The sequence below is a fragment of the Uloborus diversus genome, chromosome 3 (assembly GCF_026930045.1).
Source record: "Uloborus diversus isolate 005 chromosome 3, Udiv.v.3.1, whole genome shotgun sequence".
In the NCBI taxonomy this organism is placed as follows: Eukaryota; Metazoa; Arthropoda; class Arachnida; order Araneae; family Uloboridae; genus Uloborus; species Uloborus diversus.
This window is the reverse complement of record NC_072733.1, coordinates 147,689,967-147,706,510: the sequence shown is the minus strand read 5'-3', so window position 1 is coordinate 147,706,510 and position 16,544 is coordinate 147,689,967. Positions and strand designations below refer to the sequence as shown.

The following is a 16,544-nucleotide window of genomic DNA, read 5'->3' as shown; positions in this document are numbered from 1 at the left end:
CGCAATTTGAGGTTTTTCAATACGTGGATCAATTTGCTCAAGAAAAATGTGGGTGTTGCAATTCGAAATTTCCAATTTTTTTTTTACTATAACAGAATATGTGTTAGTACTGCGTTGTTTAAAATTTTCGGCACTAGGAAAACATCTATTCAAAATACCGTATCACAATTTTTGGTTCAATTGGTTCAGCGGACAGGCGGCTAGTCAATTACTTGCAAAAATGCTTTTTTTTTGAACAAAAGTAGCATTATATTTTATTTTTAGCTAAAAAATGTTTGTAATCATTTTGGTTTCGAGAAAGATGCTTTAAAACCAACATAAGTTCATTACTTGACCGTTCTGGTCAACTACTGGCATTAATTTCCTTTAGACAACCAGTAGTTGACCACCCCTCAATCCCAGCATAAATGATTAGTAAATTAATGCAATTTTTTACTTCCTTTTACAAAAAAAGAAGTATTGTATTCGCGAAAAAATTTCGTTCAAAATTATTTTCTATTTTGTTCACCCCCAAATGAATGTTGAGTTTTTTTTCGACCCGACCACACGTACATATGTACCTAAGAACGTATAGACGCCCGAAATATCCATTTTGACGTTTCCCGAGTTAATTACAACGAGTTTTCTCGTGACGTCTGTATGTACGTATGTATGTGCGTATGTATGTGCGTATGCGCGTATGTGCGTATGTATGTCGCATAACTCAAGAACGGTATGTCCTAGAAAGTTGGAATTTGGTACTTAGACTCCTAGTGAGATCTAGTTGTGCACCTCCCCTTTTGGTTGCATTCTGGTGTTTCTAAAGGGATCTTTTGCACCTTTTTGAGGAGAAATCATTGTTAATTTCGATGCAATTTCAAGTGATGTTATAATTTGGCGGATACGTGGCCATGTATCGCCAGTCTTTTGGTCGCCACGTTTTGTCGACAACTTAGCGACAAATTTGGCGATTTTTTTTTTAATAATCTGATTTCAATTTGGCCATTGTTGGTGATATTTAGAGAATTAACTATTGAATCACTTTAAGATTGCAATAATTTAGAGAATTAACTATTGAATCACTTTAAGATTGCAATAATGATGAAATAACATTAAATTGGTGTAAAAGGACGTCAAAGTGATGCACACATCAGCTCGTTTTATTTACTTAGTATAAACAGGGATGATCAGCATCTATCAGTAAATGAATAAATGAGAGAATAAAATTTAACGTCGAGGAATACGATTGAGCATTTTATCTCATTACAATTCTCACTAGTAAGAAAAGTGATTTTCTTGAAATTATTTATACGTCTTTGTAATTATACCGTCCTAACTTCCATTCAAAACTTAAGTTACACAACTATAAATTATAAGAGAACACATGGAATGCTATAAATTAGTTCTGGCAATTAGATTAAAAATATCTACTTATTTATTCTTGTTTTTTACATATTAGTGCTCGAGTGGTCAACTACTGGCAGCTGGTCAACCACTAGCGAATCACCCTACTTTCATTTGTTTGGGGATACTCATTTTCTGAAAAGGAGCCAAAAGTTTTTGTAACCAAGAAACAATATTCATGTAGGGAAACACTTTTTTGAAACTGAAACGTCGCCTTTCTAAATTCTTTCCCCTTTTCTCAGCATCAATCAGTATTGCTTTCACTTTACCATTGGCATCTTTTATTTGTTTTGTGCTTGGTAAAGAAAAATTGAAATGGTCCATTCTCATTGCGTGATGAATGAAATAAATTATTGGGGGGGGGGGGGAAGTCGCGTGTCTAGTAATAAATATCATCGACTGCTTTTTCACGGGTAAGAAATTAGCTTGTATTTTCGTTTATTTATTTATTTATTTGTTTATATTTTCGAAAAAAAATTCGGACTGGATATTTGATACTTGCTATTTGTTCTGTATTTTTTGAAATACTCTTTAATTTTCAAGGTCAAATTAATTATCAATAATTATTTGTTGATTCATACCTAACTTAGGAATTTCTGATATCACAGATTTTTAAACGAATTTATATAGAGTAAAATTTCCGTTTCCGATTTGTAGGCATTAGAAAAAATAGGTTTTGTTGCATTTTAAACAGTGTCGTTTACCAAAGTATTAAATTTCTGACCATTTTTAATTCCTTTTACCAAAAAGGAAGTATTGTATTCGCGAAAAAAATTTCACTCAAAAATGGGCCTTAATTTCCATTTTGCTCGCCCCGAATGAATATTGAGCTTTTTTTCAACCCGTCCACACGTGAATATATACCTAGGAACGTATAGACACCCAAATTATCCATTTTGACGATACCCGAGTTAATTACAACGAGTTTTCTCGTGATGTCTGTATGTACGTACGTATGTATGTGCGTATGTATCTCGCATAAGGGTCATTCCATGCGAAATGAGCAAAATTCGCAAAAACGTGGTGGCCGCGTGGTAACAGATTTTTATGAAATTTTGTATACAAGTTCCTTTTATGACTATATAAAAATGTCTAAAATATTTTTGCTTAACATTTTTTATTTGAATAGTTACATGCGATTGAAAATTGGTCAAGCATTCTCATAAATGCTAAATGTTGCATTTTTGAAGGCTTGTACCTTATTAACTATTTAATGAAAACATAAAAGTTATTTGTTGTTGCAATCTATGGAGTAGGGAAATTAATCTGGTATCAGTAAAATTTCCAAAGTTATTATAGTTAATTTTTAACAGAGTTTCAAAAACTGAAAATATTTCAATTTTCTCATAATTAAGCATTTTATTTTTTAATCTCAATCTTTAAGAAATTTATTAGCTTTGATGAAACTTATACCCAATAATGTACTAAGTATCATAAAAGAAATACCGTACTTTTGAAGTTGTATTTTAACTCCTTTGTCTTCAGAATCAGTTTTAAACTTAGTGACATTTCGTAAAATGATGATTTTCCCCCCTTTACATTGACACAAAAATTCAAATGAGGGAAAATTCAGACAACTTTAAAATTTTACAAGAATAAAGAGCTGTGTTTCTACTATTTGCTAGAAAAAACTTGAAATTGGTTTTTGATTTCCAAACGTAAAATAAAATTCAGAAAAATAGCATTTTCTTTGTGTTTTATGGGTCAATCCATACAGGTTCGACGGATGGGTGCGATCGGCCATTTTTAATGCTTTTGAAATTCATATCCCTAAAAGCTGCATATGAAAGATGTTTAAAACCACTTTTACTTCTTCTTTGAATTGATAATTTAGAGGTCATCAAAAGTGATTTTAGTATTCAAAAGTGGGACTTTTAAACCTTTGCACTTTGGCCAAAATCTATTTGAATTACATTTATGACAGTTAATTCAACGCTTTGGTGTTGAAGTGCATAAGCTGATAGTCTTACATACTGAGTTACGTAGCTGTAAGTTAATAATTAAAATAATGGCAATATGGGTTCAAGGTCAAATGTAAAAAATTTTAACTCATTTCAAAGAGGGATAATTCGCGTAGGGGACGGAAACACAAAATGATATACAGCAAAAACTAATCACTGAAACCATGCTAAAAGAATATGTAACTGTTGCTGTGTGTTTGTGTACCCTTTATAGATTATAGGGTTTCAAAAATCGGAAAAATAATAAAAATGACATTTTTAGACCCTTGAAAACCAAAAGGGGATGGAATTAAAAGTAAAATTTCTTGGCCAATTGAATACTCTATTCAAGTACTATACATGTTATACATATTGTTTTTTGTATTTGGTTTGTAAAAAAGATACAGGTCTTTGAAATTGAGCAATTTTGCTAGTCAATTCACACACTAAAACAAATAAAAAGTGAAAATTTCATTGCACCTTCTAAAATTACGTGTATTGTGCCCTATATAATACATTGTACTGAAAAAAACATATTGTAATTTTCAAAAGAATTATTTTAATTTGATAACTTAAAAATATTTGAACATGAATGAGTAGTTTATACTGTATGGAAGCTGTATGGATTCACCCTTATGTGAAATTACGAGAATTCAAAGAACTAGATAAATGACTAAATGATGCAAAAGCAAGTATATCTAACATTTATTTTAATTTTAAAAAAATGTACATTTCAGCAAGTACATCATAAACATGCTTTTGAGAAAATGAAACACGAAAGAAACGGTTAGTTTTGCTAAACTTACAATAAAAAGAAGTAACTAACGAAATTTTACCTTAGTTCAAGTTACTCTAGTAACAAAAATACGCTGATTCCGATGATTAAAATTTAGTAGCATCTAAAAGACACTTCAATATGTTACGTAAAATAAATTGAGTAAATTTACAGCATTCCCTCATCTTGAAAAAAAATCTGAAATAGAGGAAAAAATTAAATTTTCGGAAATTTTCGATTTTTTAAAGTACGATTTCGTCATCAAGAAATTCATAAACAATTACTAAATTAGAGCAGATAGTTAGTTCTAGATAGTTTTTCAATCTGAATCATTTTTACTGTTATTTTTCTATTAAAAGAACTAGAAGAATGATTTGAAATCTGAAGTAAATTGGCAAAATTTCAATCTTTGTTAATATTTCAGATTCAAAAAAAGATCGGAATAAATTTTACTTCGCTTTTTCCCAATAGAGATTTGTTTATAGAATGTGGAAGTATTTATTTTTTTTTAAGTGTACGTTTATAACTTATGGAGTTATTGAGTCACAAACTGGCAGCAATGAACTCTTAAAATTTAAGCTTAGCGTAAGCATCAACTTCTCTCTAATTTCAATAACAAAGCAATAAACAGTTTTTAAACTTCCATACTTTGCATTTCGTCATAGATATGCATGGTTTACCTAAATAAAAATTTGCATTGAAATCTGTGACATGTTAGCCACAGCTGATTTGCTCATTTCGCATGGAATGACCCATAACTCAAGAACGGTATGTCCTAGAGAGTTAAAATTTCGTACGTAGACTCCTAGTGGGGTCTAGTTGTGCAGCTCCCTTTTTGGTTGCATTCGGATGCTCCAAAGGGGGGGGGGGGGGTTCAAAACTTTTTTTGGGGGAAATCATTGTTAATTTCAACGGAAACTCAAGTGGTGTTGTAATTTGGCAAACACATGGCAATATATCGCCAAGCTTTTGGTCGCCAAGTTTTGTCGCCAGCCTGGCGACAAATTTGGTGTTTTTTTTTAAATCTGGTTTCAATTTGGCCACTATTGGCGATATTTAGAGAGGAGAGTTAACCATAGAATTAAAATTGCCAATATTGGGAAAATTAATCTGGGTAAAACTTTTTTTTTTTTTTTTGTTCGGTTTGCAACAAACTTGGGGTGAAAATATTTAATATTTGAAGTGTTTCTTTGCTTACTCCAAGTCCAAGGCCCTATTATCATTAAATTAGCTTAAAATAGGAAGTCATGTGATGCACACATCAGCTCGTTTACTTCATAGATCCATTTTTTTCTGATGATTACTTCATATATTTTGCAAAAAAATAATACATAATCACAATTTTTAGATACAGAAAGTAGTGAGCTAAGTAATAAAGAATTTCAGAAAAAAAGAAAGTGAAAAAGAAAAAACATCGGCGCAAAACCTGACTACATTAATTGATGGAAAACCTAATATTAATCAGAAACAAATTCAATCTGTTATTGCTTTCTTTATACCCCCCAAATTAAAAATAATTTTCCCAGAAATACTATATTTTTAGATAGAAATCCTAGAAAACAAAACGTAGCGAAAACTCGAGCAACGTGAATACTTTAAGTTTTTCTTAAATATTGTTGTTTAGTTATAACTGGGGAAATATTGAAACAAATGTTTATATTCAGTCTTCATTTAATGAACTTACATAATACAATAACAGTTGTCCTTAATATTAATTAAAGTATTAGATACAAGGCCAGTTTTCAACAATAGCACAAATATCCCCATTACCCATCAACCCGGGTAAAGTGGATTCGGTACTAGGGCAAAGCGAACAACAGTATTATATAAACAAAATAGAAGGATCAACAGTCGGGGCTCATTCGAATTTTATGGGGTTCCTTGACTGGTCAAAAAGGGATGGGCCCCAACTGTTGATCCTTCTATTCTGCTTTTGAATTTATGATTTGTCTTATGTGAGTATCAATTACAAAACTATTTCAATGGAGTAGTTATTCAGTAATACTTAATAAAATTCTAAACTACTGGGCTTATATTTTTTTTATTGAGCAATCACGATTGCTTATTGCTTTCATTTGACTGTTTTTGACGTTCCTTTGATTTTTCCCACCAGCACCCTCGCCAGCATCAACGTCGACCGGGTCCTCACGATGCTGAACCTCTAATGAAGACCGTCTCCAGGTTTCGTCAATATCCCACACTTACACGCATACATACACGCACCTACACACATATACATATATACACATACATACACCTACACACATACACAAACACATACACACACACCTACACACTCACATACACACAACTACCCACACACTCATGCCTGCACACAGTCACAAACACATATGCCTACACACATACACGTACCCCCCACACACACCTACACACATACACACAACTACCCACACACTCATGCCTGCACATAGTCACAAACACATATGCCTACACACATACACGTACCCCCCACACACACCTACACACATACACACAACTACCTACACACTCATGCCTGCACACAGGTACGAACACACATACCTACACACACACACATACCCCCCACACAAACACACATGCTTACATATACACACACACTCGTGATTGCGAAAAACATAATTTGAATTCAAGATGACAAAATTCAAATTAATTTTTTTTTTCTTTTCTTTTCATTTCTTTTTTTTTTTTTTTAACAGTTGGGTTTTTGTTTAAATTTTATAATTATTTTTTATTTTCATATTTATACAACACCTACAATTGAAAAAAAAACGCAATAAAATACATAATTCCATTTAACTGTATAACTTGTCATGACCGGGCAAAGTGGACAATCTCAAATAACTAAAAAACCAGAGCACCTAAACTCGTCATCTACGGATAGTTGAAAGCAACATACTCATGCATCAAATTCCACTCATAACAAAGAACGTGGCACAAACAGTATTAAAGCTACAAACGAAACATTTACCTCTTTAAAATAATATTGTTTTCTCAAAAACACATTCTATCTGTTAAGGCCTGGTTTCCAAAAAGGGAAGTTGCCAATCTTCGGCTTCGCTCCTCGCCGATGGGAAAACTTGATTCTTCTGCGCATTCGCGTCCGAGTTAAATCGACGTCGTGAATGGCCATGCCGGAATCCACTTGACTTTGATTTCAGCGTCACGGCGAGGAGCAACGTCAAAGATTGGCGATTCGCTCCTAGGAAACCAGGGCTTTACTGGCGCCACGCAACGCGAACTCGTCCCGACGTGTTTGCCGTGCGCGGAGTGCCAACAGACGCCCTTTACTATGACAACACGGATGTCGGCCAACGAAGAATTTGGGAGTTATAGGCAATATTCGCTTTGCCCGGGGTATTCACTTTACCCGGGTTTCCCCTATGCAAAACTGATAATATTCTTTTAATAAATTGTTTTTATATTTAATAAATATTTTACAATTAGAGCATGAAGTATGTTTTGTATTCGTTTGGGACATCGGGTATGACAACAATTCAGACAGAAAAATAACGAAGTGTTTATATGCTCTTGTTACTTAACAATGAAAACGAGTATTTCGTTATTTATTTAGTAATTGGATAGGGTTACAGATCCAGATTCACAAACACACACTCAGATACAGCCGCAGACATATGTGCACTGTTTTTGATACGGTTTGAATATTGCACGCTTTAAATAGTATAGAAGCGTTAGTTTTAACAGTTGACGGTTCTAACGCAGTACAATCAAATCACAAACGAAAACAGGCCCTAAGTTTCTTAGTTTTTGTGGTCAAAAGTGCAGGCTGGAATCTCAAAAAATTCTGTGCCTCTGACCCAAGAATACTCCAAACTATTTTGTTGACCATTTTAATCAGCTCAAATTTTGAAAATAAATTTAAAAAAAAAGTTAACATATGGTGTTGTGTTATTCATGTAAAAAATGACATTGCCTCCGAAGAATTTGTTTTCAACCAAATTCTAAACAGGCGTAACAACATTTGTATCAAGTGTTGCTTAAACAAAGTCATATATTATGAAAATACGTACCAAGAGTCATTCCCCATCCAGTAACGTGACAAATAGTACCTGGAGAAATCTTTGAGCGCCATGGAGGCAAGCAAACAGGTCGCACAAATTTTGTCATTGTCACAGGAGCGTTGAGTCTCACAAGTGCAATGTCATTGCCTTTATTCATTTGTGAACACTGCGAAAAACACATCCCATATGAAAATTTAGATACTGGGCACAAAATACTTTAGTTTTTATTGAAATAGCTACATAATTAAAACATCAGTTTTGATTTTACATTACTGCTCAAAATTATAGCAAGTTTAAGAAATTTTACTTTTTTTGGAAAAACCCTAAAACGTTGGTAACTTTCAAATTTGAATTGTTAGTTTTAAATAAAAAACTGTTTTTTTAAATGTAAATGTGATGTAGAAATTTCAAAAAGACAATAAGTTAAATTTAGTACCTCAAAATACCACAAAAAAGTATTGTAATTTTTTTTAATTCCATGCTGAAAACAGTGATTTCTGTGATCAAACCCAAAAGTGGCCTAGAAGCATACTAAATAAGAGTCGGATCAATTACACATATTTATTATATTTTCTGCTCAGAAGTGGTTTGAAATAGTTTCTTCATTTTATTTTATTGCAAATGACGTGAATGGATTTCGATTTTTGATAGCCTGAAAATTTTTGTTTCTCATTTCTTATATGCGGAAATTAATATTTTAGTTTAATAATGTATTCATATTTTATCTTAAAACTAGTTTAAAATACTGATGACTAGTTTAAAATCTTACTTGGTTTTATCCCTGAAGAATATTAGATTTCTGAAGCTTGTAATGCTTTTGGCCAATAGGGTAAGTAACAATAAGCTCAATTTGATCTAAATTTAGCTGGTTTTGAATTGACCAACTTCATTGAAATCAATTATTGTTTACTTTTGTTCAGTGAGCTTCTTCGGAAATAAATTTATGAGATAAAAAAAATGTAATTCTGTTGTATGCATGCTTATGAGCTTATAATAAAAGATTTATGTTAAAAGAACATTAAGAAATTTCATAAAGAAAATTACGAAATTTCAAAGTGTTCTTTCTGTAAATTTGTGTGGAAAAAAAATAAATTTTCAGGTTATGACTCGCAAAAAATAGATATATTATGATACAATGAAATAATAGGAGGATAAATTTCCACATTTAGAAATTTTAGTTTTTTGTTTCGTTACTTTTGTTTCACAAAAATTTTGATATTGCTTGAAAAACGGAACTTCTAGCCCCGCTCTCCCCTACTGAAATACTGATATATTTGAAATTATATTTTATTTGTCAAACGCTGTCGCATCATTACAACAGAAATGGTGAAGGGACGCCTTTGGGGTGTGACAGCCTTTTAAAGAGTAACACCCAAAATGTAAATAATACTAAAGACGTCAACTACACTTATGAAGTTGGTGATGCTATTTGTAGAAAAATATTGAAGTTGCGTAACTTAAATTTCTGGAGTTGTGCTAAGGAATTTAATTATTGAGCAAAGGCTCTAAAACACTAGAGATTCAAGATAGGTCGTTTTTTTTTACGGCTTTCTAAAGATACGGCTTCTATTTCGAAAAATTGTCGATCTTCTTAACGTTTCTAGAAATGGCTTACAAACGTTTTGTTAAGAGCACAATTTAAAAAAATTCCCGAGGGTGGACCCACGAACTTCTACTCCCCGTAACATCTCCAAAGTTTGTCTAAATTTTCGATTTAAGAGCTACAATTTCGAAAAATTTCCGGAATGGTTCCGTAGAGCCTCCTTTTTTGTAACATACTTGAAGATAACATTTGCATTTTTAAGGTTTCCATTTCGAAAAATTAACGTGAGAACTCTTCCGAACCTCTTCTCCCCAGAAAATTTTCAAAGATCATCTAAAATACATTTTTAAGACTACAAATTAAAAATCTCCCCCGCCCCCTCCTATTTCAACGTTCATCATGGAGTGAATATTATACTCAGGATTAGCCTCATATTGCATGGTGATCTCCTCTTAAAACAAAAAATTAAACACCATTATCTTTCCATCTCTCTTCTCTCGACAGCCCTGCATATGCGCGTCTAGGGTACATTATAAAAAGAGTTTAGTTTTTATTTGTCGTTTGTACATTAGCCATTTTTTTTTTTTTTTTTTTTTTTTTTTTTTTTTTTTTTTTTGCGTTTGGAGGGAAAGGGGAGGGAGAGTGACACAACAAATTGCCGCTTCGGGAGTCACCAATGCTAGGTACACCACTGCATCTATGGATTATTTTGACAGGAAACAAATGATTATTAGCTAGGGTAATCCAGTCATTGAATGAAAAGCTCCTTAAAAAATATTTAAAAAAGGAAAATGACACTCCGGGAGCGCGACAAAAGTAAAAACTTAAACAATTACGTGTGAGCTTTTTGAATTGTAATTGTCATGAAATATTTCATTTTTTGAGGGAAATACTTTTAAATGAAGTGTTTTTTATTCATTATTATAAACTGCTATAACAAAAATTACATTACAGTTTTCATGTAATGCACTTTTGGACATGAAAAATAAGCATATTATTTTACATTACAAAAATTGCCATCTATTGCTCAAAATGTAAACTTTACGAATGCATGAAATTTAACTAATTGACATTCTTTGAAATGAATACCAATGAATCTTTTAAATTTTCATCCACAATTTCAACAACTCTTTCATCATCATCAGCAGCAGCATCGTTATTATCATTAGATTCCAAAACTGATACTATTAGTTTATGGTTACTAAAATAGGAAGCAAACAATTGTTATTCGAATCTATTTAAATATCTTGTAAAGACTGCATCAAACGTACACTCTTAATTCAAAAGAGCGAAAAAATAACTCTTAAAAGGAGTGAAATCTATTGCAAGTGTGTTCATTCTTTCTGAGTGCTAGCTTTATCGAAAAAAGACGCTTTACGAAAAAACCAAGACTAAAACTTTTCCTTATTCGCGTGAAATTCGGAAACACTCCCTTGGATAAGCGAAAAATAAAAACTTTCTTTAAAAGAAGGACTCAAAAACATTTTCATTGGTTCGATTCTGTCACGTGATTTTGTTTAGGGAGAATCTTCTATGCCTCCATGTGTTCGGCTTAACTAACGTTGGTCGCGAGTACCAAGTGCATGTCGCTATCTAAATGTCTTCATTTAATGATTTAAAACAATATTTGTTGCCGAATGAGGTTTCTGAAGGCAATGCAAAAAACTGCATGGTAAATACGAAGAATTTTCTTTTTCATTAAAACTTGTAACTGTTAATATTTTTTGAACTGCTCGTATATCGTTACAAATCACCCACGTGCAATGTTACGGCTAACTTTTTGTAACTTTTTCTTCCAAATTAATGAAATTTTCATCAACAATTTTGTTTCGTTCATCGAATCAAAAATATGACATTTGAAACAGTCGTTACCATCTTTGGTGTGTGTGTGTACTGTATATATATTTTAGGCAGGTATTACAGACCCGATCGTGCGCAAATCTATAAGTCGGATACCGAATTCGCTCCCGATGGTCGGAGCTCCAACCACTGCGTATATTTTAAATTAATCAAATATTGTTTGTGTGTATAATAAACTTTAAAGAGTTTCATAAACTTTGTATAATACACTTATTCATATGTGTAATTAATTAAGTAAGGGTCCTGAGGGGGAGGGGGTGGAAAATTCTCTACATACCCTTGCTTGAAGGGGGGGGGGGTTAGATCCATTCTTACGTAATATTTTCCAAGCCGATATTTTATATTAGAAATCCGCGGTCAAGTGGTTTGGCAAATATTATATTTCATTTGCTTCAGGAAGGTAAAAGGTATTATAAGATGAGCTGTTTTTTACTAGTGTTTCAAAGAATGAAACGTGTAAAATATAATAAAAGAATCGCTCTGTGTTTTGCATGTCTTATTTTTAATTATTATCGCATCATATACAAAAATTATTTGTCGAAAAAACATTCGGTCTAGATTCCTTACAGTAAACATTTCTTTACTCAAAAAGGTTTAAAAAAATAATAATGATAGTTAATTTAAGAACGATCCCAGTGATATAATATTTGTTATTTTATTATTGTGAAGAAAAAAAAAGAATCTTACGTAGATGGGAGGGGGGAATCTTGCAGACCCTTACATAAGGGGAAGGGAAGGTCAAAAATTGCCAAAATTGTCCTTACGTAATTTAAGAATGGCCCCGAAGAAACAAAATTGAATTCAAACGTATCTTGTCATAATTTATGAGTGACTTTTTAAATTAATTTGGACTGATCTAACTTTTAAAACATTATTAATGTTAAAAGGCACATTGAGAATATCAATATAAAGTTTAAAATTTTTAAATCTATTTATTTGGAACTGTGTGGGTTTTTAAATTTTATTTCAATCTTTAGAATCGGAAATGTACGTAATATTGCAAGTGGGTGATTTGTAACGATATACGAGTAGTTCAAGACATATTATCAGTTAAAGTTTTAATAAAAAAGAAAATTATTCGCACTATTTACCATGCAGTTTTTGTGCATCCTCTTCGGAAACACTAAAAACATGTGTGTTTTTTTGTTTTTTTTTTTTTTTTTCACATTTTTTTAACCTAAAAACTAATTTTTTTTTCAAATGAAATAATAATTTTAAAAACAGTTTTAAATTCAAATACACAGCATAAGCACATGAAAACACATTTAAAAAACAATTTCACTAAATGAGAGTGAAATGATTTTACCTATTTTATTCTAAAAAAGAGTGAAATATCGGCTTTCCAAAACGGAAAGCAGCCACTCTTTTACAATATTAATTTAGTCTTAAAAAAGAGTGAAAATAGCTTATCAAAAGGGAATGAAATTAACTTATCCAAAAGGAGTGAAAATAACCGCTCCGCAAAAGGAATGAAATTCACTCCTATAAGGAAAGTGCGTTTTCAAAACTGGAAAGGAGTGAAAATTTACTCAGTCTGAGTTGAAATCGCTAGAATTTTTTAAGAGAGTAGTTGTGCGATTCGTTGATTGGACATCATTAAATCAAATTCTCTATTAAAACATTCACTTAATGATAGATTTTTATGATTTGCAAAATTGATGTTGAAACCCCCACTCAAAGTCATTAGCACTTCATCAAATATCTTCTTAATTTTAACTTGAAGTAATGCAGAAGCGTATTTAGAACAAATGAAAAAAAAAAATCCTAACTTTGAGAAGGACATGTGAAAGTAAAAGATGAGCAAATGAAGATTCGGACCTGATGCCCGAACACGCAATCTCCGAATCCGCAGTTCATCGCCTTAGCCATTCTGCTAACCGGGAACTATCTAAAAGATGCCCAACGCACCTAAAGAAGTTTTCTCTTCAATAAGATTTTAAACTTTTTTCTTGAAAGAATTGGCAAAAGTTAGTCCCTGCTTTCATTTCCAAAACGATACGACTGCTGCCTGCCTTGTCTAGTGGTCAGAGATGTCCGACTGCGACAGGAAGGTCCGGGTTCGAATCTCGGCTCGGGCATGGACGTACTTTTTCTCTCCTGTCCTTGTCCTTTCTTTGTGAGAATGTGTTGTTGTGCTGTGAATGGTTGCCTACCCTATAACCGGGTCCTTATGGCATGTGTTTACTGTAGAAGTCGGACTTCACACCAAATTACGGTGCAGTTGGAAAAGTGAAGCAGCGCACCCCAAATTGCCAGTCTTGCTGGCACACGACAACAACAACAACGGATACGACTAGCAACCTTTTTGCTTTGCCTTTGGTAAGGTGCATTTGTTTATACTGGGGGTTTCAGCATCCACCATTATTTTAAAACTTCAAGAATACCCGAAGCAGAATCATTTGGTGCTGTTTTTGCTTTTTTGAAAATTATTACACGCATCAATAAAATTTTAATGTCATGAACAAAATCGCGCAGATTTTAGTGGTATTGCAGCTTTCTGGAAATGAAATTGTGTTCTAAAAAGTGGTCATTTATTGGTAATACCACCCTATGTTAGTTTTTTTTCTTCTTTTGTAAAGATAGAGTAAGTACCAAACCATTATAAAGATCAACACATATTTTTGAGGAACAGTCTTGTTTTTGTTCTCACTGCAGTTCATATGCAATTTAGAATTGAAGGGCTCGGAGCAAGAATCGGATGGTGAAACATGATGTGAATTTTTCAGAAGACCAATTTCCAACATATAAAAAATATTTGTAGAATTTTTCAGAGGAAATACCTACTAAAACCAGATATGCTTTTCTCCAAATGACATAATCCGTTGACATATTCATTTCAATTTTAGTTAAAAGAAACAAACGTTTTGATCGAAAAGTCACTTCATGTGCCTTGTCACATTTCTACCCCGAGCCCTTCAATTATAAATACACTTTTTCACTTATACATCTCTCAATTTCGTTCTTTTTTCTGTTGAGTCTTTGGACGGGCTCAAAAGTGAGAGTTCACTGCATATTATTTAAGTATGCTTATCACACAATTGATACTGATTCTAAAATGTTATTTAGAAAAACCTTCAATAATGCTGAAAAGGTTTAACTGTCCGAAAACCCGTTAATCATGCATCTCGAAAAAATGAAGATAGTGCTTGATGTGGTAATTGTGAATGCAATTCATAAGGAAATATAAACATCTTACCAGGTCTAATGACAGTCCCGTGTATTTTGGATGAACAATTATCTTCCTTAAGTAACGAACTTGTTCCTGTTCTTCTTCTAATTCTTTGTAATATTTACCCAAATGAGCCGTCCATTGACTAGCGTTGTGTAGGCTAAAATCAGCAGTTGTAAACATTAAATAACCTGAAAATCTGTTTATTATTGTGATACAAATAATGAACGACAAGAACACATATGAACATGAATCAGAAGTTTAGTAATTATTTTAAAAACGAAGTAACTCAACTTACGAAGCAAAATTGTAGTAATAATCACACTTTAAATTAACTATGATTCCGATATTTTTTAAAAAGTTAACATAAAGTTGCTTTTTTTTTTTCTAAAACTACAAAAACAATGCGAACCATGCGCTTCTTATACATCGCTTTGTAGTTTAGACTGACCAAAGCAAATGTTAATAATTGTTTGAATCTAGATCCGGTTCAATGCAATGTTTTCAACGCATGACACTTTACTTCTGGGGATGAGAGCTACATGTGCAAAATGAACAAAATCTGGACTCATGACTCAACAATAGTGAATAGTTCGAATTCCTATACGTAAGGCACTACTTTGAGAAACGAAAAGATGAGTACTGAAGTGACAAATCAGTTTTCAAGCTTCTTAAAAATGGTTACCGCAATCATTTAAGACGCTTTTATCCTTATAGGTCTCCAGAAAGAAATCTAAGCCTTGCACATTTAGAATGCATTGAGATTGGGGTGAGCCTCTACTCTTAGCTCTTTTACAAGGCCCTCATAAATGTTATTTATTTTTCTTGCTCTAGTAACCATTATGGAAGCACTTTGGTAACTTTGGTCAAGCAACAGTTAAAAACAGTATATTCAGGGGAAAAAAGAAGATAAAAAAATAATAATGATAATAAATGCAAAGCCAAAACGTATTTTTCCCTGCAGTTATCTCTTTTTACTAGTGAAAAACTTGCAACAAAGCAATGTTGGAGTTATATGTTTGAAACGGCATTTTTATTGCCTAAATAAATTGATCTCCAAAGTTAACGTATCTTAAGAGAAGAATACTACGTACCTCTTTCATTTTCCTGTTATTTAAAAAGCATCTTCTTATCCGCCCATTTAGCTTCAAGCCATTCCTAGTGCGTTTAAAATGTTAGATGAAATATTACGTTAGGGACAATTCTCCAGGAATGGAAACTCTTAAGTTCCTTCGATATAACTCCAAAAACATTGTTAAGAAAACTCGCTTATTTATATATTTACTTGTTATCATAATTCCACAAGAGTACCGATGTTATTTAAAGCGAAATTTTTACAAACATTAATAGAGTTGGTGTAAATGTATCAACAATTAGTATCTTTGCATCCTCTTGACCCTCAGATATTTTTAAGTACAGATAAATGATAAAATTCGAAGTTAATAAATTGCATTATGCTGGTATAGTTTAACCATTCAGCTTTACATGCATAATAAAAGAAAAACCTTTAAATGATATATTTCACTGAATGCAATTTTAATCTTGTCTCTCAGCTTTTAAACGTTTCCAACCCTTAAGGGATTTATTTATGTAAAGCATCCCTATCTGGCATTCAGCATCTGAAAAATGAGTTATCTTCATGCATAATTTATGTCTATAGAAATAAAACATTTTTGATTCTAAGAGCATTTAGCAGCAGGAAAAATTTGAAATTGAATTGAGGCAGTGGGCAAAGGGATGTACGAGTAAGTGGTAAAATTAAAAATTTGGATATAACCAGTAAAAACGGTAGGGGAATCTCTCCTCTGTCTTGGGGAAAGAGATAGTATTAGTAGCCCTGGTAGGTTCAGTTATA

The 16,544-nt window shown here is 32.5% G+C and overlaps 1 protein-coding gene across 3 annotated transcripts in view; it reads right to left on the bottom strand.

Moving 5' to 3' along the window:
- LOC129218174 (serine protease 30-like) overlaps positions 1-16,544 on the bottom strand; it is a 101,461-nt gene that overhangs the window by 19,324 nt on the left and 65,593 nt on the right. For all 3 annotated transcript variants that reach the window (XM_054852390.1, XM_054852391.1, XM_054852392.1), the window contains 2 exons: positions 14,717-14,849; positions 8,127-8,283 (listed from right to left, as the gene is read on the bottom strand). In XM_054852390.1, coding sequence (XP_054708365.1) covers positions 8,127-8,283; positions 14,717-14,849 — 290 coding nt within the window. The remainder of the gene's footprint in view (positions 1-8,126; positions 8,284-14,716; positions 14,850-16,544) is intronic.